Here is a 26,304-nt window from a genome sequence, read left to right as displayed (position 1 = left end):
AGAAGCAGAAATTCGTATTTTTTAAGATGAAACATAAGAAAGCTAATTGCATTTGTAGTTGCTTATGTATAGTTTAGATTGTTCTTGTATTATTTTAGCTGCGATAAAGATATGTTATTATGGACAGCCACAAGGAATAAAACATAATGTTCAGGAAAAAATGAGATATAACTGCTAATCAGGATATCAAATTAAAAAACAAAGAAAAGGATAACACATCAAGGAACAGACTTAAAATTATGAATATGTAAAGATATTGATCCAATACCCTTATTGTATCAAGCCTTCAAATAACTTTCAATTCAGCTGGGGTACTAACTATATAATTAATACTGTCAAACTGCATGTGTGTTTAAGTATTATGCTGAACATCAGTGAGACGAGACTCAATGCCTTTTTTTTTAATCTGAGGCATTTCTTTTTGTTAATATTGCCTAAAGGCATATCATTGTGTGCTATGCTACCACGCACACTGGTATTAGGAAAGACAGTCATTGTTCCTGAACAGTTCACAAGCTGAGTAGCATTATAAGAACAATGTATCATTTTTATTTTGATAGATGAGATAAAATTGATATTAAAACAAAACAAAAAAATCAAAAAACAACAGGCATGTGCATTTAATTGGCTTTTAAATTAAAGCAACCTTTATACAAAGACATCTCTGCTGATTTTTTTGTTGCTGTTGTGTTCACCACAGAAATTAGCCAGTACCAGTCAGTAAGTTTCTTTTCCTATCTGAAGAATATGCTCCTGAATTTTAAGCTTCTTTGCATTAGAATGCATGGCTATACTAGCCTAAATCCAAGCCTAAAGAAAGGAATCTGTAGCGTATGGTTAGGAGATGCATTGGAGCAAAAAATTAAGGGCTAGCATTCTGGCAACTTCTGTATCTCTGTGCAAGTGTGCAGCATCCTGGTAGATGTTACAGTCCCTATTTCTTTTATGAAAAAGAGAGGATTGACCTTTCTTTTCTCTGTTAACCTGTGGAGCTGTCCAGGGGAATCTGGAAGGACTGTCTTCAAGGCTGTTACATTGGGAATGCTGCTAGGTCCTTTAGTGCAGAGGGATTCTGCTTGTTGTGTGGCATCTTCACTACTATTTTAAGGTAGTTTGAAATGTCCTACTCCCTGTGACAGAATCTGACTCTGAGGCAAATTTAGTGCATTTAGCTACAAGTCTCAGAGAACTCAGGAAGATAATCAGTTTTATCAAGGACCATGTTTCTGTAAATTAAAATGCAAAGCAGATGCTTAAAGGTATAATAGCATTTAAACATAAGGGAGCTGCACTCTGCCCCCACTTCAATAGAAAAACTTTATCTCACAAAGCTGTTGTCTGCTAAGATAATTTGTGTGAACTTTTCTTTACAGGGACTACATGGCAAACCAGGCCCAAGAGGACAGCGAGGACCAACAGTATGTAATTTGCTTTGCAATTAGAAGCATTTCTATATTAATTGCCTCCACTATACTATAAAGAATGATGATGACTTGGATTTGTTGTAACACCTATCAGCTGCATTTGTTTGTTAAATTGACAGGGTCCAAGAGGCTCAAGAGGTCCCAGAGGTCCCACTGGAAAACCAGGTCTGAAGGTAATTGTCAGGCACACTGTACAGACTGGCTGCAGGCTGTTTCTTTTAAAGAAAATAGAGATTTCATCTTTGAAATATTGTCTTTCCTTTCTAGGGTACTGCGGGCAATGATGGTCCTCCTGGCCCACCAGGTGAAAGGGTATGCCTAAGAGAGCTATTTATGTACATGTTGTTATTCTCCACCATTCAGGATTGTGATTTGGGGATTGGAGGGTTGGTTTATTATTTCTCCCACTCATGTCTTTCCCCTTCTTTGACCAGAGTAACCAGAACTGACAAAACCTCAATTGCAAAGATGTTGCTTTTCATAAAGTTAGGTATGAGTGACCTGAAGTATGCTGAAAGCTTCTTCTTCCATCTGTAGCTCAGTTTTGTACAAATAGGGCAGAGATTACGCACACACTTTGTATTACATATCCATGCAAATTACAGTTGGACTTAGTCAGCCTGTGCTCTTAAGAATGCCCCATTTACTACAGCTTACTGCTTGTTTGTGGGATATACAAATAACTCAGCCATCTCTAGGAGCTTCTTTGTTGAAGCAGTGGATTTTTTTGTTCTGATCAGCTAAGAATTCCCTTCAACCTATTTTCTGCATGCTTGAGAAATCCTGTTGTGCTTACTGAAAAAAAATTTTCTGCTCGCTATTATATTACCAATCAATACACAAATCCAATATACAGTCAACTCATTACACAGCAGTATATAGAAAAACAATATTAATAAATCAGATTTGTAATAGCAGCACATGAAATCACGCTCAGATAGTTAAGTGGACATGCTCTCTGCTTAGGTATCTTTGCAAAGCTTAGGTCAAACTTTTCTTTCATAGCCTGTTTGCATGTAAACTGCTACATTTTTTCATATAGAGAATCTATGAATTCTTTTCCAACACCCATCCCCAAGCCCCAGTGATCTCCAGAAGTCTTTCTTCTCAACAGCAAGTTCTTTATACATCTTTCCATGTTCCATAATGTCACATTGTTACACTATTTCCCTACTAAGTGCATGATCACCTGGTGTAATAATATTGGCAAAACAACAGCAAGCCAGTTTTGCTGGAATGACTACTACTAAGCAAATCTGAAAAAAGGAGAAAGGCCAAAAGATCAGACAACATGTTTTGGTTGAGTTAAGTACTGGAGATAAGGACATACATAAAACTAACAAAAAGAGTATGGCACAAGTTTGTTCTACAAATATCAAATTTTCACAGTTTGTGTGTCTGCAGAAACTAATTCAGGTTAATTTTGTTTGTTTTATCCCTACTAGTTTTAAACAAAGTATTAATAAACATCCTTCTCCTATACGCACATAAAGGAATGTGGGTGCCTTCATATCTAAAAGGAAGGGTAAATGCCCCGTTTTCTGCTTACTAAAAGGATACTTATCCTGTTGATTGAAAGCCCTTAAAGCATATGCAAAAAAAAAATTAATACCAAGCACACCGAAAACAAAAGCGGACTAAAGACCTTTCATTGTTATCTTTTTAACTCTTTCATTCCTGAAGCAGAGTATTACTTAAGTGTCCGTCAGAATAGTTAGTGGAGCCGGGCAGTGGTTCTTGGAGTAAGAAGGAGGGGTAGAAGGGAGCAGAGGGTAAACTGCGGGTTGGCAGACTATATGGTAGCCGGTACATATGGAAGACAGCACCCTGAACAGAGGCTGCAGTAAGAGGTAGAGAGTACCTATATGTCAAGCAAAAGACAATGTACCAATTGGAACATGGACAGCAGGAATAAGTGGAAAGTTTAGGTGAAACAGGAATGATGTGGCAGTATGGGAGAGAGACAGGGACAGGAAGCTGGGAGTCAAGGGAGGAATGAGTGAACTAAGACGCTGGGTGTAAGAACTAGGCATAGCAAGTATCAGTCCAAGGAAGGAAGTGTAGATTGCTTTACACTGAGGAAGAAAACCAGAGGCAAACTGCCAGGAACTGAAAAGCAGAACTTCACGAAGGAGGGTTTTGCTGGAAGTGTCAAGAGGTTACGAAGAAGAGCAGCTGTGGGGAGACTGAAAACAATGAGCAGATCAATCCAAGATGAAGGCATCCCTGGAGAGAAATGGATTAGAGCAAAGAGATGAAGTGTCACAGAGCACCACATCTCATGTCACTCATGCAGTATTAATGTAAAGTGTCCATTTGCTTTCCACTAGGGGTGAATATCAGCCAAAAATTAAAACTGTCATTTCTATTCAGTTTAGGCTATTTCAGGTACCTGGATTGTAAATATTAAGTAATCTGTCTGGTATGGCTACTGTTAGAATGAAATTTAATAACAAAATAGAAAATGTAAATTTAGTAACATGCTATTAGTATTCTAGAGCTTTTTTTTCGACATAATCCATCAGTCCAGTAGCTTGAAATCTGTAAGCCATATTGTGAATTAAAAAAAATGCAAATCTTCTTTCATTAAAAACCTTAAGATGTGAAAATCAAAGTACAACAGGGATTTATGAGAAAGAAGGTGCCTCTAACAGAAAAACTTTGGGTTCTGCCCAGTTCCTGAGAGGGACCAATTTCTTTCGTATATTTTGTAGAGTAGTTAAATCAATTTTTATAGTTTTCCTCTATAAAACTCCTCCATTTTTTTGTTGAAGGTTTATGCTTTGTATTATACCCAGAAACAAATGAGGAAAGGTCACAGAGACAGCAGAATCAAAAACTATACCATATGGAGCCTATTTGCAAGTTGTGGTGGTTTCAAAAATAACCTAGATGTAACAAATGCTTTACACCTTTTTGGGGAGAGAAAATAAAAATGATAGTTCAGGAAGATCACAGAAAGATTTGCTCCTTTGCTTAGCACTTCTTAGTTGACTCAGTTTTAATAACACAGTATAATCAAGGCCTACCCTGGAATCAGATTCTCTTAAGGACAAATTCTCCCAGGCTGGAAACAAAGAATCCTCTCCCTCAGCTCCAGGCCTACACTGTGTCGCCTGCTGCTAGAGGCAGCTGCACTCTGGCGGTGAGCCAGGGCTCTACTGAATAAGGCTTTTGGACCTAAGACAGTCGGTGCTTTATCAGAGGAGCAAAAAGGTAGCATAACTTGGGAGATGTGGCCTCCCACTTCAGGTCTTTGCATTAAACTTCAAACCAACATTTCTGACATATTTTGTCAGCTGATGTCTTAGTAAAACCACACATCATATACCAACTAGAGCAGGATAAGTCTTGTACTGTATGACTAGGGTACATAGCTTTGCTGTGGGACCATGTAGAATAAAGCGAGCTTTCTCAGGTTGCTACTCTCTGACTTAACACACTAAAAAATTAAACAGGAAAAATTCTTTTAATAACTTGACACTGGGTTCCATTCATTTTATCAGCAACAAATTTTGACAGTTGGCCTTCATTTCTTTTAGTGAGAACTTTAGAAATGATCGTGTAAGCCAGTACTTTGTGTAAATATATATGTGCACATATAAATCTGTATGTACACATATATATGTATATACATGTACATATACATACACAATATACTGACTCATATGATCATCTCTAAATAAATTTCTACAAACATGCTTCCTGAAAATTTTATCCATATATATACACACACACGTGTAACTATATATATAAAATTTTCATGCATCACAATCTTTTTTCAGCTATCTCAACTATTTTTCATGAAAGCAAGAATATTGTTCTTAGTTCCTGTTAACTCTGTAAAGCTTTTTGTATTTGGAAGTAGTTTGTACTGTTGTCAAGATGGCTTGAAATATTATCAAAGTATAAGAACTGCCAAGGATGAGTGTTGGATTCAAAGTTAACAAAGACCAACATGCTGTGAATTAATTCCCATCCTTTATGCAATGTACAAAACAATGTTTTTTATTCCCAGCTAACTCCTATTTTATCATGCACAATTTCAGAGTTCAGGCACAGAAATACTCAATACAAGTAGTTTTTCTTTTCTCTTACTACATTTCTATACAGGCAACATTGCTTTCAGGAAATTCACCCAACCTCTCTGTATTTGAGTTGCTGCTACTAATATTTATGGCAATATAGAGCAGGCTTTATACATATAACCAGATATTATCTACAGCATTCATATATTTTCCTACTGAAGCAAACTTTTCAGTCCAATGTCATAGCAGTTAGAATAAAACTTTACTTTTTCGATTGCCTTTAATACTAGGGACCACAAGGGCCTCAGGGACCTGTTGGATTCCCTGGACCAAAAGGACCTCCAGTAAGTATCTTTCTAAATAAATATGTTCAATGCAAGAATGTTATTTTTCATACAGTGTTTCTGAAGTTAATATTTGAAGGTTTATTTAAGGGTCATTTTGTGTATAGATTACAAATACACAAATATCCTTCAAGCTTATGGAGCTTTAAGGTTATGACACGAACTCACTTGGATATTCAAAACAGTGGCTGAGCCTATCCAACTGGTGCAGCTTATATGACATTCAACATCATATACTGAACTGGAAATGCTCTTGTAAGTTAATGCCAAAGTTCAGGCAACAGACTGAGTTTAAGCAAGATACTATACCCTCTGTCTAGTTTATATTTCCTTTAAACAGCTGATTCTGTAACAAAAACGCAGAGGAAGGAGACATTCATTAGTAATAGAAATGCACAGTAAAAGTAGCACGTTTGAGGTTACCCTATAAAAGTATACTGCCTTTTATAAATTAAATAAATGTATATTAGGACACATGGTGAAATATACAATATTTATTTACCTTTGAATTAAAGAATTTTTGTAAATGCTGATATGTATCATGTATGTTCTCCCACACCATACATATGTAATTGAAAAATGAAGGTTACTGATTTTTTTTTAAAAGAGAACTGTGCTTATTTGGAGATTGTTGCAACTTGCTGTCAGTTGTTGCCAAATCATTCTTAGTTCATAAATGTTTTTATATAAAAAGAACTTTGGCTGGGTAGATCTGTTGTACTTACTAATTCAGGACTTTCACAGTTCTAGATCCAGCTTTGAACTTTATTTGATGAAAGACAGAAAACAGTCCTCCCAAAATTCATGATTATGTACAAGAAACCCAGACACCACACCAACACAAATTGAAGAAAAATTATTTATATTATATTCCATAATTAGATCTTCAAAACTCATTCTGAACACGTACATTGAGGATGCCAATTCTATTATTTTCTGTTCCTGATTCTGATTAAATTTCCCTCAAGTACATTGTACAGAGCAGACAAGCAAAATCTCTGGAAGAATTAGAATATTATGACATCAAAAGAAATTCATGTTTTGTGATGATCCTGCTGGAAGGAATCCTATTGGAATTACTGAGCTAGAAGTCCTAAGGTCATATTTATCTACTTCCAGTGAAAGTCTAGTGCAAAAATCAGAGTTGGCATCTTTCAGCAACTTTAAAATACAATATAATGTATGCACAATGGTTAGTGGAAGGGGCACAGGAGGGAAATAAGACGCAAGAAGTAGTAAGATGTAGAGAAAGAAATGAATATTCTGTATTAATTCTGTATTCTGTATTAATGAGCTTACATGGAGCTTCACTTCAGTACAGAAACAGAAACATGCTCTGTACTATTGTTATTGGTTTGACGTTTTACCTTACCAAACCTCTTTTTTGGGTGAACTGCCTCAGACCATGTGACTCATTGTACATATAATTCCCATGAGCTTAAGTATGCTATGTTTACTGAGACTGTGAATTTTTCACCCAAGTATTTGGTATTTTTATTTCCAGCACCAAAAACTGCACCTTCGCAAATACTCCCTTCATGTTTCATTTTACATTAACTGACTCATTAAGCAAAGAGAAATGAAGAGGAAGTGTAGGGACTTTGCATGATTTTTGAAACTACAGAAATCCATTTTAGATGTGCCTGCATACTGCTACCCAACAATCCCTCTCCAAACCATTGTTAATGCACATCAGGGAGGAAACAAAGAAAATGAAATGTTAAAATCATATGTAGCTGGTATCAGAGCAGTTAAGCTGTGCTGAAGACTGGCCTGAAAAAATGAAGAGATTAGAGATTCTTATTGCTAATAGCACACTTTTTTCAGAACTAAGAATGGCTGGAAAATGCATTGATTTATGTATTTTCCAATTTCAGGGACCACCTGGAAAAGATGGCTTGCCTGGGCACCCAGGACAGCGGGGTGAGACTGTAAGTAAATGGACTCTACTGTGCTAGTGTTGTAAACCTACTAAAGTCATGAACGTGTGACCAAAGCTAAAGAAATAGACACGACTTCATTGAAAAAGGGACGAGGCTGGGACTGAGAGATAATATGACTGTAGCTTTCTTATGGCTTAGTAGGTTAGGCATGGGAAAGCTTTATTTTGTTTCCATGCTATAAGGATGAGATTATTCTTGACTATGCCCTGTTAGTAATGTCACAGTGAGCTTAAGGAGGCAATAGAAGTAAGAAAACTTAGCACTCAGGTATCAACTTCAGTAAAGGTTTGTCAGGCAATTACTATATGGTTCTTTTCTCACTGAATGCCATGTAACATGGCATAATAAAAAGTATTAATAATACTAACCTGCTAGGAAACTTAAAAGCCAACACCTTGAGAAAGTAGGATCAGGAATGATTCAATCAGCCAAAACAAAGTTAAGTTTTGAAACTGTGTAATCCCCCTAAAAATCACAATGAATAAACTCTGTCAGCATAATGAAAAAAAATTAACATGTAACATTTTTAGTGCAATTGTTTTTAAAAAAATCTACTTCTGTAGTGCCAAACTTTATTAATATTTCATGAAATCAAATAAAATTCTTGCTTAGTTCTTCAGAACTAGAGAAAGGTAGAGATGAATTTAGAGAGAAATGTTGTCAGCATGTAGACTATGTTTTGGCTTCCAACTTGACTAGGAATCTACTATATTTATCAAATTGAAAAGAATTTTGAATAAAAAATGAGGTATTCTATAATGGGGGTTTAACTGCAATGACTAATTGGTTTATTTTAATTGCATGAATAAGAGAATAAACACACTCCTTTTGATTAAAATATATGTGTCTTTGTGGCAAGTTAAAGTTACAGTCATCATCTGTTGATGAATAATGAATTTTATTTCCAGACAGCCATTTTGAGTATTATTAGCAATGATGCAAAGACTAGTCTTGTGTGCCATGAGAACCAGTCTGAACCATTGTTTAGGATGCAGGAAGCTCTAACTGTTTTGTAGTCTGATAGGAAAAAACACAGTTATTATTTTCCTTTTATTCTTATTTGTTACTTGATTTCACTCATGACTAGAAATGGAAGACGCAAAATATAATAAAACTAGGGACTCTGTCTCTCTGTGATGTTTGGATCAGGTCCCTCTGGGTTTAATCACTACTATGGTACTCTAATTTTATATCTTGTTTGAGGTTACTAGGTTTGCACTGATATAAAACTTGAATAACTCAAAAGCAAATACAGTTCTTCATTAGCATTGTTTTCTGCCCTGTGTGTATGTGTACCCAGGCCAGACTTATTTTAAAAGTATTTCTCTGCACACATGCAGTTTTTCATGTATATATTTTTGTAGAAAAACAGACTTTTTAAAATGAAATGTAGGTTTTTTCCACTTTTTTTCATGAACATTTCCATTCCATATTAAAAAAAGTATAGATCAAGACTTTCATTGAGCTCATTGATAAATCTGTGTCTTAGATTTCTGTTTCTTTTTTAGGTGTATTTTCCATTAAAGTTCAATCGTGCCTGCGGGCATAATAGCAACTAGAGAATTAGACTAAAAGATATATTCAATCTTAACAAGTTAGAGAGCCAAATTCACAGATGGCACTCTGCAGCTTGCCTATGGAATAATAACATATGTTGAAAGCTACTGAGGTAAATATTAGAGGAGAAAAGGATATAGCGTTTTCTCCCAGTAAACCATATTCACTTTGAAGAACTGCCAATGTTTGCTAAAATTCCAGAGATAGGAATGATAGTATCATGATAAATAATTTGGGATACAGGTGTGGGAATAAACTAGATATTGAAAATGAGAATAAAATTACTCTTTCCCTTTAGAAATGATTATCATTTTCAGTGATGTCATCCACAGATTGGCAGGAGGCATCAACTGAGGAGATAGCTGAATTGTCTGATATTATGCAAGAATTTAGTGTTTCATGTCTATGAAAGGATAAAATAGAAATGTAGTAGCTATTTCATATATTAGAATTAATCAAGGACCTTGTTATTTCTTACTGCAATAAACTCAGTTTTATTACATAATCTTTCACAGGGAATGCTGAAAAAATGGAGGGTATTAGGTCCTTACATGCACATGAATGATAGACTACTGTAAATTTTTTAAAACTACATATTTTAGAAGAACCCACAGGATGTCCAGGTCGTCTTGAGTATTTGCTGCTGAAATATTCTTGCTTATTATTTCTTTTACAAATCTGAATTTGTAGGAATAGATAAGCTGGTGATATAAAAAAAAAAAAGCAGAGTAGTAAGGCCACCATTAGCATCAAGTTATTGAATATACTGGAAAACATTCATGTGTTCTGCAAACCTGGAAATAGTAGGTCTTCTCAAGGCACTTTCAGGAAACGAGTTATATTCAGCATTCCCTTTTCTTTCCTTACAATATGCTTCAGAAGTAGTTTTGGCTGAATAAGGGAATGGACACATGAACAATTCTATTTGTAGCAGTTCTGATTTTCAGCCTGGAGAGCAAAGGGGTTCTTTTGTCTTTGTTCTGGATCATTTCGGAGATCTGAGAGAGAGTGACTAAACAGTTATGGGCAAAACTGAACCATTAGAACATCTGGCTGGCAGCAAGAAGGGAATCAGATTGAGGAAGGTAAAAAAGCTTAAACCACGTCTGATGGAACAGGGTTAATGTCAGTGAGATTGTGTCCTGAGGAATGCTGAATAGGGCCCAACGTCTATAACAAATATGGGCCAGATGACACCTTTGTCTTTACACAGGTGAGCAGAGGAGGAGGCCGATACAGACTGTTAGGCATGGAATAGTATGTGGGACCCTGGATGCGATACAGCAGTGAATGCACTCTCCTAACTTTATGCAGCAACATGCTTCTAATGTGTTTGAAAGACATAATTTAGCATGTTTCCAAGATACAACAAGTGCTACTATAAAGTGAGGCTGCCATTCAGCTTATTGGCAAATTCTAGGCAGAAGTCTCTGGGGACTTTGATTAGAATATGCAAATTCTATAAAATTTGCAGTGTTCTGGAAAACTGTCCCAAAAACATTTGCTATCTATTCTCTGCTTCTCATTTTTTGTCATCATCTCAATTTCTCATTAACTCCATTCTCTTTTCCGGTGCTCATGATGCCCTTTTTACCATCTCTGTATAACATTCATCTTTTCTGAATCTCTATTTCCTTCCATTTTCTTTCATTCTAATCTTCTCTCTATCTTTAATGCCTCTCCAACTTAATCCACCATCTGTGTGTTTCTTTAAAAAAATGGTCTGTTTGGCTTTATGGTTGATAATATATATATGTAAAATGTATTTTCAGCTGTCTTTTAGCTGTATCACTTATGCATTCAGAATCACCTAATCAAGTTCACCTACAAAGATCTGTAAAACTGACTGGAATTTTTATTGTAGTACCATTTCAGACTGATTGGAACTGATAGAGCTAAGAAAGATTAATCAGTATTTCACTTTTAAGCATACACAAGAAAAAAGTATATTGCAGTTTCAGTTCCTGGAGAGAAGGAACCTGTGACATGGAATTTCCCTTTCTCCATATCAGCACAGATACCAGTTTTGCTCTTCTGTGTCTTGTCCTGGGTAACATAGTATATTATGGTTATTTCTCAGGGTTTCCAAGGAAAAACTGGTCCTCCTGGTCCTGGTGGTGTTGTTGGCCCTCAGGTACATCATTCAATTTCCTATCTAACTTTATAATACTAATGTTTAATGGTTATGTTATAGCTACTGCATCAGGCAGTTTTCAGCTGCATTAAAATGAAAATATTGATGGATATATCAACTTTGGTAGCATGAATAGATGTATAACAATTTTAGAAAGACATACTTAGCAATTAATGATTTCACAAAATATACAAACACTGGGGTTACCGTTCCACTTTTTTATGTCATGACTTCTTCATGTGATCATAAAGCTTATGATTTGCAGAAGTCAAGAATGCAGAATGAGATCTCTAACATGAAATAGTTTACAAAGAACAATACATTATGTGGCTTTTTTGTCAGAGGCCAAATTTTGGTCATTTTTAGGTTGTGGAGAGATTCACTATCAAAATTTAATTTGATCTGATCTTACTTATTTGCAGTAAAATTAGTGGATTAGGTATTTGAATTCCATGGCCTTTTTTAGGTGATTTCAGCAGTGAAAATTTTCTGCCAGTGAATTTGAAGAGATATCTTTGAACTCTCCTACCTTCCAATTCATATTATTCATAAAAACATCAGTATTTCAAGACAGGCAGAGGCATGTCCACTGTCCTTTTTGTAACGTCCTCTCATATGTGCGTAAGCACTGTATTTTTAAACCTTCATTGCTTAAGGAGCAAGATCGGGATTTCACTCTGTGGAAGCTCTACAGACRTGTCTGCAGGCAGAACGCAATGCAAGATTTATTTTATGGGATAAAGATATTTTGTAAGTCAGCTTTGCCTGGAGGGGAAGGTGAGGAATGTATGCTAACCAATGAACATATTGTTCTGTAACAGACACTCAGAACAGCTGGATATTAAGATTCCTCCTCCTCCCCCTCAAAAAAGACATTAAATACCTCAAGATGATGGAAGTTTTTACTTTTGTGCTTAGGGTCCTACTGGTGAAACTGGCCCAATTGGGGAAAGAGGTCATCCGGGTCCTCCTGGCCCACCAGGTGAACAAGGTCTCCCAGGTGCCGCAGGAAAAGAAGGTGCTAAGGTATGATGTGGCTTCAAGAAAGAAAATGGAGGGGGGCAGATAAAATGATAACATTTCTAATTGTCCTAGAACATAAAGAATAAAATCAGAATATACCAAATAAAATTGTGATCGACACATTTCACCCAGTAAGAATTCAAAGACTGGAAGATTCCTATTTCAGAGCTGCTTCTGCTCTCTTTAAAACAATGAGAATTCTCTTGAACTAATAATTAGCATTTTTGTAATTAAAAAAAAAAGCAGTATATGTATACCACACTTTAACTGTGGAAATACATAGTAATGACATGATCACATCTAAGTGGAAAATTGTACATGGAAATTTAGATATAGATAGATATATGTAGTACTGGCTACATGGTGCAATTTCACTGATGAAATATATCTCTTAGCCTACTTTTTGGCCACTGTTGGGCAAAAAAAGAAAAAAAATTGCTTATCTAATTACTGTATAATTTTATTCAAACATTCATTTTAAATGGACATCATAACTTTCTTTATGAATATACCTTTCAAAAGGTTTGCTATGTTTTTCACTATTTATATGCTATACCTAACACTGTATTTTGTTAAAGCTTATTATAAATTTAAACATATTGACAAACTAGAGTAGTGAAGATCATAAAAGAATTGGTGGGTAAATAGGCAGGGGCATAATCTTTTTCTGTCATTAATAAATCAGGGTCTGGTATTTCATTTTCACCACTCATTTAATGACTAACATTAGCATTTTTTTAAAATTTTATTTAATCAACTTGCAATATGTTTCAAAGGGTGACCCAGGCCCTCAAGGTATTCCTGGGAAAGATGGACCAGCAGGTCTCCGTGGTTTCCCTGGAGAAAGAGGCCTTCCAGGAGCTCAGGTATGATATAAGTACTAGAGCAACTGACACAATGTTTATAAGAATACAAGAGAACAATAAATTAACACTCTTATTTCATGAAACCTTCTAATGTGTTTAAAAATGAATGCAATAAGAGAACACAAATCAAGTACCAACAGTATTAAGTATCATTGGCTATAGAGCCAAGAAAGAATTTATTCAGTCGCTTGTCCTAGGATTTTTACATTCTTCCTGTTACATACGTTGCAAAAATAACTCCTGAATTTTCCAGTCTAAAAGATAGGCTTTTTTTTCCATTTTTTAGGGTCCAGCTGGTCTGAAAGGAGGGGAAGGTCCACAAGGCCCACCTGGCCCAGTTGTAAGTAAACGTCATAATTTTCTGGACWTAGTAACCTTTTTTATTCTTTACATGCTGTGATATTTTGATCACAGTCTGTAAAACAGCAGGCAAATATATATCATTCAAAGTGAACAATAATTTTTTTCTACTAATCGCCCACATTAATGAGCCTATCGTAAGGAATGTGAAGGTTGTGCATATCTGAAGCTTGCTGCTATCAGCAGGTATAAAATTGACTTGTTGCTCAATGCTTGCCACTTACAGAAGTTATTTTTGAAACAAAAGAGATTTTTGGTAGTGGAAAACCGACAGACAGTGGATATTGGACTCATGCTATGTTCCCTTTGTACAACTGCAGTTCACTCATACAGTTGACCCAACTATTGCTGGTGTTCTGCATAGCCTAAACTAGCTTTTAAAAATATTACATGATTACTTTTTCATCTTTACTGTTGCATCTAATCTTTTAAACCATGTGGTTCATTTTAATTCATTATGAAACAGATACTTTTTGCTTAAGTTGTGATACCAGAAAGTTTTATATATAAAGAAAAAAAACTGTAAGTATTCTGCTCATCTTCTGTAATTTCCATATAGTTGGAAAATGTCTCACAGTCTATTTTGTTCCTCAGCTATTATAATTTTTTTTATGTATTTACAATCTGACACAAAAAATTCTGGAAAAATCACAATAGATTCTGCTCACAGAATCTATTGTGATTTTTCACCCTAAGTCTGGAGAACTGAACAGTCTTAAAGAAAGGAACACATCCTAATCCTATGTCAAAGTGCTTTAAAACTGGTATAGTGAAGGATGTAGCAGCAGGCATACTATACCATTATTTTTGCTGTATTAGCTTCACTGTAAAAATGTTTTTCAATGAAAATTTAGATACTGTAGGAAGGAGGAAAAATTGTAGAGCAACCTTAAGAACTTTAAGAAAGTATGATGAGCATTGTAAAAAAAGACTTTTATTTCAGAAAAAAGTAATATGCAATTCCAGATTTTTCACTGAAATCCATGGGAATATAGATCATGCAAGAAAAGAAGAGTGGCCCATAAACAATACCATCTTATGAATATGTAAAGAGATGATGCATTATACAATTACTCAAGAAATGTAAAGAATACCATTACTGAAAACCMCCCATTGCTTTGAAGGATTTATCTTCACTGTACTTCTTGTGTGGACCATGCTTAAAAACAGGCCCAGTGAAACTGTTACGAATGAGGTTTGCCTGGCTAATGAGAACTGTGTAAAATCATTTTACCAAACTATGTCTGGGTATGTACTCCAACAAAACTGTTTGTCATGCAGTAATATTCTTTCCCAAGATTTTAGTGTCAACATATGCATAAAAGTATGCTTGCCAACTTTTTGTGTTGTGGTTGTTTTTCCTTTATGATTAAGATAGAGGAAAAAGCAATGACATGTACTTATCCTTCAAAAAGAATAAGTTATTCTCCCTTGACTAATATTGGTAGATTTTTTCTAGATAATGCTAGGGTCAACAGTTATTTACATTTAGATTTTGTTTCATGTTTGGACTTCTACTATTTATACCTCTCCTGCCTCTTTCACTTTAGTTTCTGGTAATTATCAACTGAAAGGTATTTGAAATACCTGCTTAAAGTAGCCTACTCTTTGTTGTCATTTTTATGCAAAGGAAGTTCTACAAGGATGCACTGAGATTCAGAACATGGTACACTTATTTCCAAACATGAAGTGTGCAGATTTTGACAACCGTCCAGTCAACTCAGCTCTCTCTTTCATTCAGTGCTATTGAAGTGGGGGAAAAAAGTAGCGCAGCTATTTCTGTTAGGCAGAAAAGTAATAGAGGAGCTGAAATTCTATGTATTTCAACAATAAAGCTCCCCATAGCCCTACATTCATATTGAGATTAGAATGCATTAAACAGGGGAAAGAAAGGTAATGGAAAAGTTCTTGCTTTTGGATTATTTCTATATGATTGGAAAAGATCTGCTGTAGCATACTTTTAAGCTTTAATTCTTGATTTCCTAATACTTGGTACTTGAATTCTTAAAATTAGTTCTTGAATTCTTAATACCTTTAAGCTTTTCTTCTTTAAATCAAAAACTTGCATTTTGGATGTAGAGTTCTTAATGCAATGCAGTACATGCACATTCTCAAAAGGCACTGAAATTAAGTAAAGCTCCTGAGCTTTCTGCCTCTTTTACCTTATTCCTGTTCTCTGCACTGACAGCTGTAATGTATAACCAGTAATACGTTCCACTTAAAAATACCATCAAAATGACTAAAAGAAAAAGAAATTAAATCCAATAAAATTCAAAACACAATTAGACAGCAAAAAACTTGTAACCTGACTATTTCCACACAGTTGCTACTTGTGAACTGGTATTTCCCTTACTTTATTAATTATTTGCAATATAAAATGTTTCTGATCTGTGTTTGGAATCTGATAAATAGATCTGCACAAACAGAGAAATATAATTCAGAACTCTACTGAGGTCAGTGTAACTCCACAGGGAGGTAATAGTCCATCTGCATGCATAATAATGTTCAATCTATTATGGCACCCTTGATTTTCTTGACATTAAAAATACATGCTATATGAAATACAAGAAGTATCCCAATAGACAAAAAAAAAAAAAGCCCTCTGTTGAACTCTTTCCAGTAACACCACTCCCCCACACACCATTACTTATATACAATTTATATATCTTTACTTTTCTCACATAGCCATCATGTTTCTAGTTTCAGGCTTTCAAACATTCAGGTAACTGGGAATGAAGCAGAAGCTGGTAGGGTGGGTCAAAAGGAAGACCATCCCACTCTGTCCAGTGAAGCTGAACTGTTAGAAGAAAAGATAAATCAGAAACAAGAAAGCACAGACCAGAATAGTCTGTTCAATCTAAAGGTCATGTCTGTATTTTCTATTAAGAGAGGAGCTAAGGCTGGACTCAGCTTCCAAGCAGATGAGCTGAATCTTAGTGCAATGAACTGAAACTCTTCTGAGCCTGCAGAAACCATGCAGCGCAGGCATTCGTGACATGTTTACACACCCCACTTTCCCAGACAGGCCATTCACACCGTAGCCGTGCCACTACTGTCATATAGTTTCTTATAAATACACCTCACATAAGGCTGTCAGGCAAAAGCAAATACCCTGTTATGGTTGTCTGAATTATGTTATACACATGTTTGAATTTAAATTAATATTTTCCATGTTTTTCTATTTTGTATAGGGTGTGTCTTCATTAGTGTTTTAGTTCAGAACATCAATGCCTTTTTGAGGTGAATGTCTCAACATCCCCAATTACCATGCTTTCATGGTTCATACCAGGAAGTGGTCTTGTAGCACATGAACTGTTTTCTTTTTATGTGAAACTAAACCAGAGATGAAATTCCAGGACTACCTCTAATACATTCCCACTAATGGGAGTTCAGTGTCAGACCACAGCTAGCATGAAGTATATTCCAGAAATACACATAATAAGGGTGTCAGGAGCACAGTACCAGCTGGTTCACTGTACAAGTCCATTCCTTTTGGGGTCACACTTCCTGATAATGTAGACAAAGAATTATTTAGGAAGCTCAGAATTTTTTTCATGTTTTTCTCAAATCTTTTTTTGAGAAATAGGTGTAATAGGAGCAGGTATTTTGGGTAGAGTGGAAAGAGACATTTTCTATTTCGTATAGGGTGTGTCTTCATTAGTGTTTTTTCTGCCAAGTATTCGTGGACTTCATTGTAGGATAATAGCCCTGCAAACAGGATATTTGAGGCACAAACAACACCAAGTTGACCTACAAGTTTTCCAGAAGTTCTCAGTAGGCTTTTTTTCTATTTCATCTTTAATTAGTAACTTCTTATCTTGGATGTGCTTTCCAGTGAAAAAGATGCATAGGTGCACCTAATACCAGGTTTCTGTACATCTGCAAAGACCACAATTAAACCACAATAGCTCACTCTTTTCACAGTAGTTCATAGCAGACCATGAGCATCAAATTGTCCCAAAATATTTTCCAGTCTATTTTTAGGCAACGGAGGGTACATGCAGTAATGAGAAGTGTAATTATAGTGGAGTCTGCATTTGGCATTTGTAATAATAAGAAGATTCATGCCACTGGATGATTTTCCTCCAATTGCCTGCCAATACCAATTGCTCCTAACTAGCACATGTACTCAATCATAAGCTTTATTTGGCTAGTGCCTACATCTGCAAGCATACCAAACAAATGGCTATTCCAAATATTGTGCATGCCAATTACTGTGCTTAGAGGGATTTGGACAAAAGAAAGAGATGCATGAATGTGCTCCAGAGCAAGGTCTTTTTCTTCTTTTTTTTTTAACAGTTGTCTTTTATCTTTTATCTTTATCTTCTGTTTGTTTTCTTCCCTTCTCATACTACTGCATAGAATGCTGAATGCTGATGAGAGAAAGCTCCTTGGAATGTCAAGCAGTCACTTTTCATTAGCTCATTTATAGCTAGGATGCCCAAATAGGACTGTGAATAAGCCAGCTATAGACTACTCAGTTAGCAGCATTGCCAGAATTAGAGCTATCTTCCTCTGTCTGATAACATTATTTAGTCATGGGGATGTTCACTTGTTGAGCATTTTGTTAACCATCACTAAAAAGTATTTCTACTATTACATAATGCATACAAGGCCCCTAAATTACGTATCTCTTCACAGAAAGTGAGATAAAAACAAGGTCACTAATGAGCTTATAATCTGTGTAGGAGAAATACAAGGCAAGAACATAGTATTTCGATTCTGTAGAAAAGTTAAAAAAAAMCCAACACACTAACAAAAAGAAGATTCAAAGATGTGAGTACCACAGATCACAGGTTAGTAGGGAGTTTAGTAGCAAAAGGGGATTATTTCATAGTGAAGGGGCAAAGTGACAAAAAAAGATAATAAGCATAGAGAGAGTAAAAGAGAGAAATTTAGGAAGAGAATGTAGAGCTATGGTTCACACTTCTGAAGATCAGAAGAGACTATTATCATCTCATCTGTTCTACATAACTTTTCTATTTTTTTAGCCAAGGCATTGAAAAAATCAGTATAAGAAACTGAATGTCTTTAGTTACGACTTTCTCAGATTTCCTACAAAAATAGCACAAGCAAGAATTTAGAAATTCAGCACATATATATACTGGCAGCAGCTCTGCTTCTGCTGCACCGACCCCTCTATCACATGATCATTCACAGCATTATTTTACAAGTTTTAAAAGTTAGGCAAAAGAAGAACAGACTTAAGGACCTGCCTAAAATGCTTTTCTGAGTTGTGATTATAATTTAATGTGTTCTTCTTTGATCTGAGTCTACACTGTCTTTCTCACAGAGAAATAAGAGGATTCTTGATAACAGCATCTGTACTTCCTGTTTATGACTCATGTGAAATTTAAGTGTGACAAATAAAAATGCATGCAAATATACATGTGAAAGGTTGGCTGAGTAAAAAGAGCTAGCAGAAATTATGGCCACTGTTAGTGTCTGCTGTCCGATGTAGGAAAGATCTGTGAGTTACTTGCACTTTTTTTCCCTCTATTCTTGCATCCTCCTGATGAGCTGACCTGAAATTGTTTAGCTTATGAGTTCTGACAGGATCAGAGACCATGGTGGTGTGGCTGCAGGCAAGTGATTTTTTTTTTGTTGAATTGACTGAAGTCTTAGGAAGTTAAAAAAAAAAAAAAAAGGAGCAGAAATAGGACTCAAACTCAGGCATCCACACAGACTTTCAAAAAAACACCTGGAAGAATAAAAATCATCTATGATTCCTGCACAAATACCATTTGAACAGTCTTGCAGAATTAGATCTTACTGAAATAATTTGCAAAAAGGTTTGGAGCAACCATTCAGCTTTCTGCACTTGCAGCAACCATTCAACACTCTATTCTGCCACAGTAATCTAGAGAGAAAAGCACCTTATTGTGGAAGTACCAGTTACGCCAGTGGGATCAATCCAGGAAAACCATGCCATGAATAGGAGTAAGAAACTGAGCCCTTACAGGCAAAAGCACCTTCAAATTTTAATATTCCAAGAGACAGCCAGACTCAATCTTGCTTAAACATGGGGGAAAAATGCCTATTCAGAGTCTCAGTCTATAATATGTATTACTTATCCATTCCATGATGTACCACTTCCAGTATATCAGTTGGAAGATTGAGATTACCAATAACTTTAAAGTGTTATAAACTATCTTATAGGTGTCAAGCTGAAAAGCTAGGGAAAGATATTATTACAACAAACAGGTCTTTAACAGTGCTCAATTGATGTGAAAGATCTAAATGATTTAGAAGGAGAGGACAGCTCTTTCTGCTTCTCAGTTTCCAGAAAGTCCATTCCCAAATCAATTTTTCACTTACAAATTCCTCCTGAATCTTATTTATCTTGCTTTAGAAGTGTTTTTAGTGAGGCATAGACTTTGCAAAATGGTTGAGATTTTTACGAGTATCCTGTTTTAATACTGGCAGCAAAAAGATTTAGAATGAGAAAGAGAAGAAAATTTAAGGCCATGTAAGTTACCTTTATTACTGCTCATCGTAATATTAGAAACAGCAGCACAGTAATCCCAATTTAAAGTTATTTACAAATTTAAGAAGTGGAATTAAAACATTAGTACTGTATCCAAGCACTCTGCATCTCTCATTCAGCTCCAGAAAAGCAAATAGGTCCCAGAAATTTGGGCGATAAGAGCCAATGATTTAGATCCCCAAAGGGTTAAGAAGTCTAGCTTTAGGCTCTTTGTATTAAAAAGAAATTGTACCTCCATATGCTGAGAGCATATATTTTCACTGTGAGAGAACAACAGAAAATGGAACATTCTGCCTGCATGCAGGGATTAGAAGGAAAGCTACTGTACTCCGTATAGAATTACAAACCATTACAGAGCAGCCTTTTCTGACCACCATGGCGTGTACCTGTTAGAGTAGTGTCCGAGCCCCCTTGCAGAATAGCAGGGCCATAGTCTCCATGTGGATACGCACTCTCAGGGCAGCTTCCCCCACTGCTCCGGGAGGAGCGGACATGCTGCGCCTCCTCAGGTCAATTTGCCTGTGGAAGGGTAATCTTCTATCAGCTCTCTTACTTAGTAATCAGCAAAGGTGGCACTGAGAAACCAAAATGAATTGCACACAAATGTACTATTTAGACCAGTTACATGAATGACAGCTGCAGGCTGTGTCATATAATTAACCCCGACAGTAGTCATAGAGGACTGTCACACAAAGAGAGTTGGATCATTGGGTCTCTTGTAAGGTGTTTTTGGTAATTAAATAGCAGATTAGAACTAGCTGTTCTTCATGCAGTGTCAAAAAAGATTGGATAGATGGAAGAAGGAGAGTGAATTTTTTTTGCCAATTTTATCAGTTAAAAGAAAGAAATTAGAGCATGATGGTTGTTCAGCAGCATCACTACAGAAGTTTCATAGTACGTCACAGTGTGAGACGGATGTTCCTCTTGCCTATTGATATTGAGAAGATTTAGAGGAGGATAATTCTGGTGAAGGATGATGTGTTTTTCTGGAAAGAAAACGGAAGTGGAGAGAAGACCTGAAGTGCTTGGAAGCTGCACACACAAAACAGGATCTGCTCAGAGTTTGACTGTAACCTTAAATGCAGCTGGGCCTAGCCCATTTTCTGAGGGTTACAGTATCTTTTGAATATTTATAAGAAGCCATATGACCCCTGCTTTTAAAACATATTTCTTCCAGTTGTTATTATCTGTATTTCATATTTTAAAATTTTCTTTCATATTGTCATCTTATTTAAAAAAGAAAGGAAAATTGAAACAGTTGCCCTCCACTAAGCAACGTGATGACTRTATAGCATGATATTATAGATTTTTTCCTGACATGATTTATTAGTGACACAAATAGCATGCAGAGAATAGACATTTTTTAAATTATTCAATTATTTTTCATAGAACTATTTATGCTTCAGATTAAGTCCACTAAATTAAGTTTTTTCTTCTTATTTCTTATGGAAGCATCAGAAAAGATATATTAACCAATTAACCCAGTCTGTGCTTCATATTAATTTTGCCAATTTTTTCAAAGTTCTGAATTGTACCTATATTTAATGAAAGCATAAATAATAAAGTTTTCAACAAAGAATAGACTCTTTTCAAAAGACCTCTTCTATATTAAACTATATCAAAGTCTATATAATATAGAGTCTTCAAGTTTTATATCATTTAAATATCCCATGATTTAACTTGGAAGATTATTTGCTTCCGATAAAATAGAACCTATATTTTAAAATGGAAAAATAGTAGTAATTAACTTCTGCAGCTGAGCAAATGTTCAAATCCTGTGGTTATAGACTACAATAAAGGTAATTTTAGCTTTAGTGAAAAGAGATTTTAAACCAGCAAAATGCATAATCTCCACTATTTTTGGTTCATACGAGCCTGTTTTCTCTATTTCAACCTTAAGTGTGATTCTGTTAGGGAAACAGAGTCCTTCCCATTCGACTTGTAAGAGTAAGACTAGCCCATTGCAAGAATACAATGGAACAGAATACTCAGTTGTCTTTGTTCCCATGCTGCCCTATTTACTCTGAGAAGCACCACAAGGAAATAACAAAGATGTATGTCTTGAATCCTCAGGAGGAATCAAGACTTGCAAAGCTGAAATTCCTGTTGAAGTTCTCAGCCACTGTTGGTGCAAAATAACACAAAGAAGCTCCTTCATTTGCCAGTCCCTGCCTCTAGCCAGGACAGCATCGTGCATCTGCCTCCCTGCCCTTGCTGACCCTTGTGGGGAGATGGGAAGCAGCCAGGTTAGATTGCAGTTAACCTCTTTATCAGGATATAGGAGGTTTTTCTCCTGTGCTTCTGCTGCCATTATGAATCCATTGAACAAACGTGGAAGAATACTTGGCCAGAATCTGCCCACATGATCAAGGAGATATTAGAAATTCAAGTCTAAATGTTAYGGCAAACTCTTTTGCTCCCTGTCATTTTGTTGCTACTATGCACCACCAGCCAGGTGTCCATTTTTTGCTAATGAATTATAGAGAACTTTTTGTCTATAGATAACTGTTTGGAATTTAACCCAGCTTGCCAAAAGGTTTTAAAATCACTACTGCACATTTTGGCTTTTGACCAAAGAATAAACAAATATGGATTGGCCAAAAGTTAACGTTTTGATTCTAAAATGCCATTTATTTGGGTAGAAGTTCTAATCTATACTGTTATGTATGCCCTTGTAGGTTTTTAGAAAGGCTTATTAGTATCAGAACACCTTGTTTCCTCTCCTTTTCCTCCTTCATTGCCAATTAAATGTATATGCCATCTGTACTCATAGAAAGAGCAGTAAATAAGACAGGAACAAATTAGTCCAACCTAAGTACCTCTATGTTTTTAGAGATTTTTAGATTTTTAGAGATTTAGATTTTTATGTACATAGTCATTCTCCATTTTGCTCAATTCAGCAGAAATCATACAGGCAGAGCTCAGTTTGTGAAAAGCTATGGAGCTTCGGTCTGTGGCACATTTACATATTTAAAAGAAACATTGGCTTCTTATGGAAAGGCCATAAACCCTGCACAACACCTACACTGCCACAAGAGGAAGAACCAATAGGGAAGGCAGAAACTAAGTTTTCACTAATGCATGCTTTGGTAGCCTCAGATACAAAAAAAATTCTTTAGACAACTAAAGGAATACAATAATAAGAACCATATCATTCATTCAGAAGTGAGGCATATCAGTATTACAGTAAAAATGCAACTTTGCTGTAAAAATATGTTTTGAAAAACACCATTTCAGTGTTTTTCCCACATACAGCACCTGTCTTTTCCCCTATTATGTCCATTATTAGCTCTTTGATGCTTTCTGTCATTATCTAAAAATATGGGCACCCAAGCCTCCTCTTTATCACACTTCAAAATGATAATTATGCTTCAATAGAGTTTTATATGGGTGGACTGAAATGCAGAAAACTACTGATCAGTGCAGCAATGTGCAGCATAATACCTGACCAAAAATTTTGGTTGTGGTGTGGGTTAGTTCTGTGTTTTCATATGGGGAATATTCTTTCATCAAAATAGTATGTTACTGTATTATGGAAACACAGAGGAAAGAAATGTCTTGAAAACAGGCTGAAGCACACTCCTATTATGAGGAATACTTATAAAGCATTAATAAAAATACAGGAAAGGGTATTTGCGAAAAGAGTAAATTCAAATTAGTATTGAATAAATAACGTTGAGTGTGAACTTCAGGTTACTTCTTTCAGACTTTGGCTTCACTTGTACACATGCTGAATCTACCAACTGGAATCTCATTGAATATGAACAGGCATCTTTTCTGTTGTCAAAAGATACTTATAAAAGTTACATGTAGATTGCTTCAGTATCTTCAGAAGTTGAGGCTTTAAAATAGGACAGTAAATTTGTGGTATAATCCACTTTCTAACATTTCAAGTATTGCAATGTTATAAAATCAATCCTTCACTTAAAGAAAATTTCCAGAATAAGACATGATTTTGAGGAGGGAATTAAAAAGCTTTTGAACTGAATCTGTATTTTTTTAAGAATAGTCAGGACTTTATCTTTTCCTTTAATTTTAATTTGCATTTAATTTGCATTTGCAAAGACTAAGGAAGGATTTGCTCTTCACAGTTTGTCTAATAGTTGTGAAACAAGTTTAATAGATGCCACTGTTATTAGATGTATTTAGAATTTCTTTTTAAAAAGAAAAAAAAATTCTTGCACCATAATGGAATGAAGTTATACCTAAAGAGATCTTTTTGAATCATAAGTGGCCATCAAAAGAGCAAATTATTAGAAAAAAAGAAAAGCAAAAATGTTTTGATTCTAAAGCAGGATTTTAGGGTGGTAAGTTCTAATGATGATCTTGACAGTCAGTCATGTTACTGACAGCTTGGCTTCAGTGAGTGGCTGATACAATTTTTTAAATGTCTCCTGTGTTAGTGACATTTTTCAGGACAATAAAACAGTTCTTAGCATTTGTTTTTAATGTTGCTCATGCCATTAGCAGTACAATTATCACTAGCACACCGGATATCATTTTTACTTTGATCTCTAACCTGATCATCACTGGTCCTGCTGTTGCTAGTACTGCACTCAGTACCACATTCTCCAGCTGTTAATCTCATTTTAGGAATATACCATGCCTTGGTCCAGTGTTGTGTTCAGAGTAATTTATCCCTGGAAATACTAATGCCAGGATATTTTCTGGAAGCTTTTCTCCGTCAACTTTTACGATGTTACAGGCAACATTGCAAATGTAGCAATACCTTGAATAAATACTTATCTCTGACATCAGTTTTCTTACCTATTTTATAAGTCTTTCTTAAAGGTGTGAAATCAAAGGGCCCTTGACTGGTAATAGATTAAATGAACCAGTAGGGTATTGTCTACTATTTAAACAGAGTCACAGCATGCTACAGAATGACTTCAAATGTTCTTGTGAGCACACTGAAACGTTAAGGAACACAGGAAGATTCTTTTGTGCTAACTAAACACCACTAAGAACTGTCTTAGAATTGCTTGCTTGTCTAAAATATTTTAAACTACAAATGAAGTTTGATCTGAAACAATTGAACAACACTAACAGAGGAAATTCAACTTTGAGTGTATCCTTCCATATAGAAGGATGAATGAAAAATTAAGAGTGTTGACCTGCGTGATGAAAAACACCAACGGTTATCAGGGCTACATCAGAATTCTCTTATAATTCTTCATTTCCTTCCAGGGTTCACCAGGGGAACGTGGAGCAGCAGGTACTGCTGGCCCAATTGGTCTACCTGGTCGTCCCGGACCTCAGGGTCCTCCAGGCCCTGCAGGGGAGAAGGGTGCTCCTGTAAGTAATCACAGAGTCACAAAAGACTGTCAAAGCACAGAAGTTACTACTCATTCCAGAATACTACTTCTTCCCACTCCAGTATTTGCCTTTTGAACATATCCCCAAAATACCTGCACTACTCCTTTTATAATTGCAATTAATTAAATAGTAAGACATTTATTGTCATATTCTCTAATACCCAAGAAGGACTGAATGCATTATCATCACAGCGGTGAGTGAATATAATCAAAAATATTTTGTCAAAGCAGTCTTTCATTAAAATTTTATACCCAGCCACTCTGCATTACAGTACAAGCATGCTTGTCATCACATTCCATTATCACTGAGTATAATTTTCTGATGCATTCTCTTCCCTTAATGGTTTCTTTTCTGGAGAAATTTCTTTAATTTTTCTTTTTGTCTTTTTTTTAAGCTTTTGATGTATCATAATGCATCATAATAATCTCATCCTGCTTATTTTCATTTTGGAATCTACTCATCAGATTTTCTTTGAATGAAAGGCAAGTTCAGTTTTGCAGACATTTGGGTAACATCATTCTTCTCAGTTTTCTTGAATTCAGCTTCTGGAACCTCAAAATATGTTTTCCTAAAATCAAATCATGATTTTGGACTCTACCCTTTAAACAGCCAGGAAAAGGAAAAGTCGTCATCAGCAAATGCAGGGTGAAAAACAAAACCAAAACATTTCCCAGTAGTTGTGGATAGCAGAGATTTTTGTCACTTGAATTCCCCACAAAAACAGCATCATGTTAAGATCAGGTTTCAGAAAGTTTGTGTCTTTAACCCCGGTGGTAACTTATATCCACTTATTTATTGTTCCAAGTTAGGACAAGATGCCTT

The 26,304-nt window shown here is 35.6% G+C and overlaps 1 protein-coding gene across 6 annotated transcripts in view; it reads left to right on the top strand.

The window, feature by feature from the left end:
- Window positions 1–26,304, top strand: part of COL11A1 (collagen type XI alpha 1 chain) — a 172,188-nt gene that overhangs the window by 100,353 nt on the left and 45,531 nt on the right. For all 6 annotated transcript variants that reach the window (XM_026067285.1, XM_026067286.1, XM_026067283.1 and 3 more), the window contains 10 exons: window positions 1,374–1,418; window positions 1,544–1,597; window positions 1,692–1,736; window positions 5,743–5,796; window positions 7,674–7,727; window positions 11,377–11,430; window positions 12,349–12,456; window positions 13,230–13,319; window positions 13,606–13,659; window positions 25,354–25,461. In XM_026067285.1, the coding sequence (XP_025923070.1) occupies window positions 1,374–1,418; window positions 1,544–1,597; window positions 1,692–1,736; window positions 5,743–5,796; window positions 7,674–7,727; window positions 11,377–11,430; window positions 12,349–12,456; window positions 13,230–13,319; window positions 13,606–13,659; window positions 25,354–25,461 (666 nt within the window). The remainder of the gene's footprint in view (window positions 1–1,373; window positions 1,419–1,543; window positions 1,598–1,691; window positions 1,737–5,742; window positions 5,797–7,673; window positions 7,728–11,376; window positions 11,431–12,348; window positions 12,457–13,229; window positions 13,320–13,605; window positions 13,660–25,353; window positions 25,462–26,304) is intronic.

Source organism: Apteryx rowi, unplaced genomic scaffold (genome assembly GCF_003343035.1).
Source record: "Apteryx rowi isolate R43461 unplaced genomic scaffold, aptRow1 scaffold_258, whole genome shotgun sequence".
In the NCBI taxonomy this organism is placed as follows: Eukaryota; Metazoa; Chordata; class Aves; order Apterygiformes; family Apterygidae; genus Apteryx; species Apteryx rowi.
The sequence above is the reverse complement of the archived record's forward strand: the minus strand, read 5'-3'. Positions and strand labels throughout refer to the sequence as shown.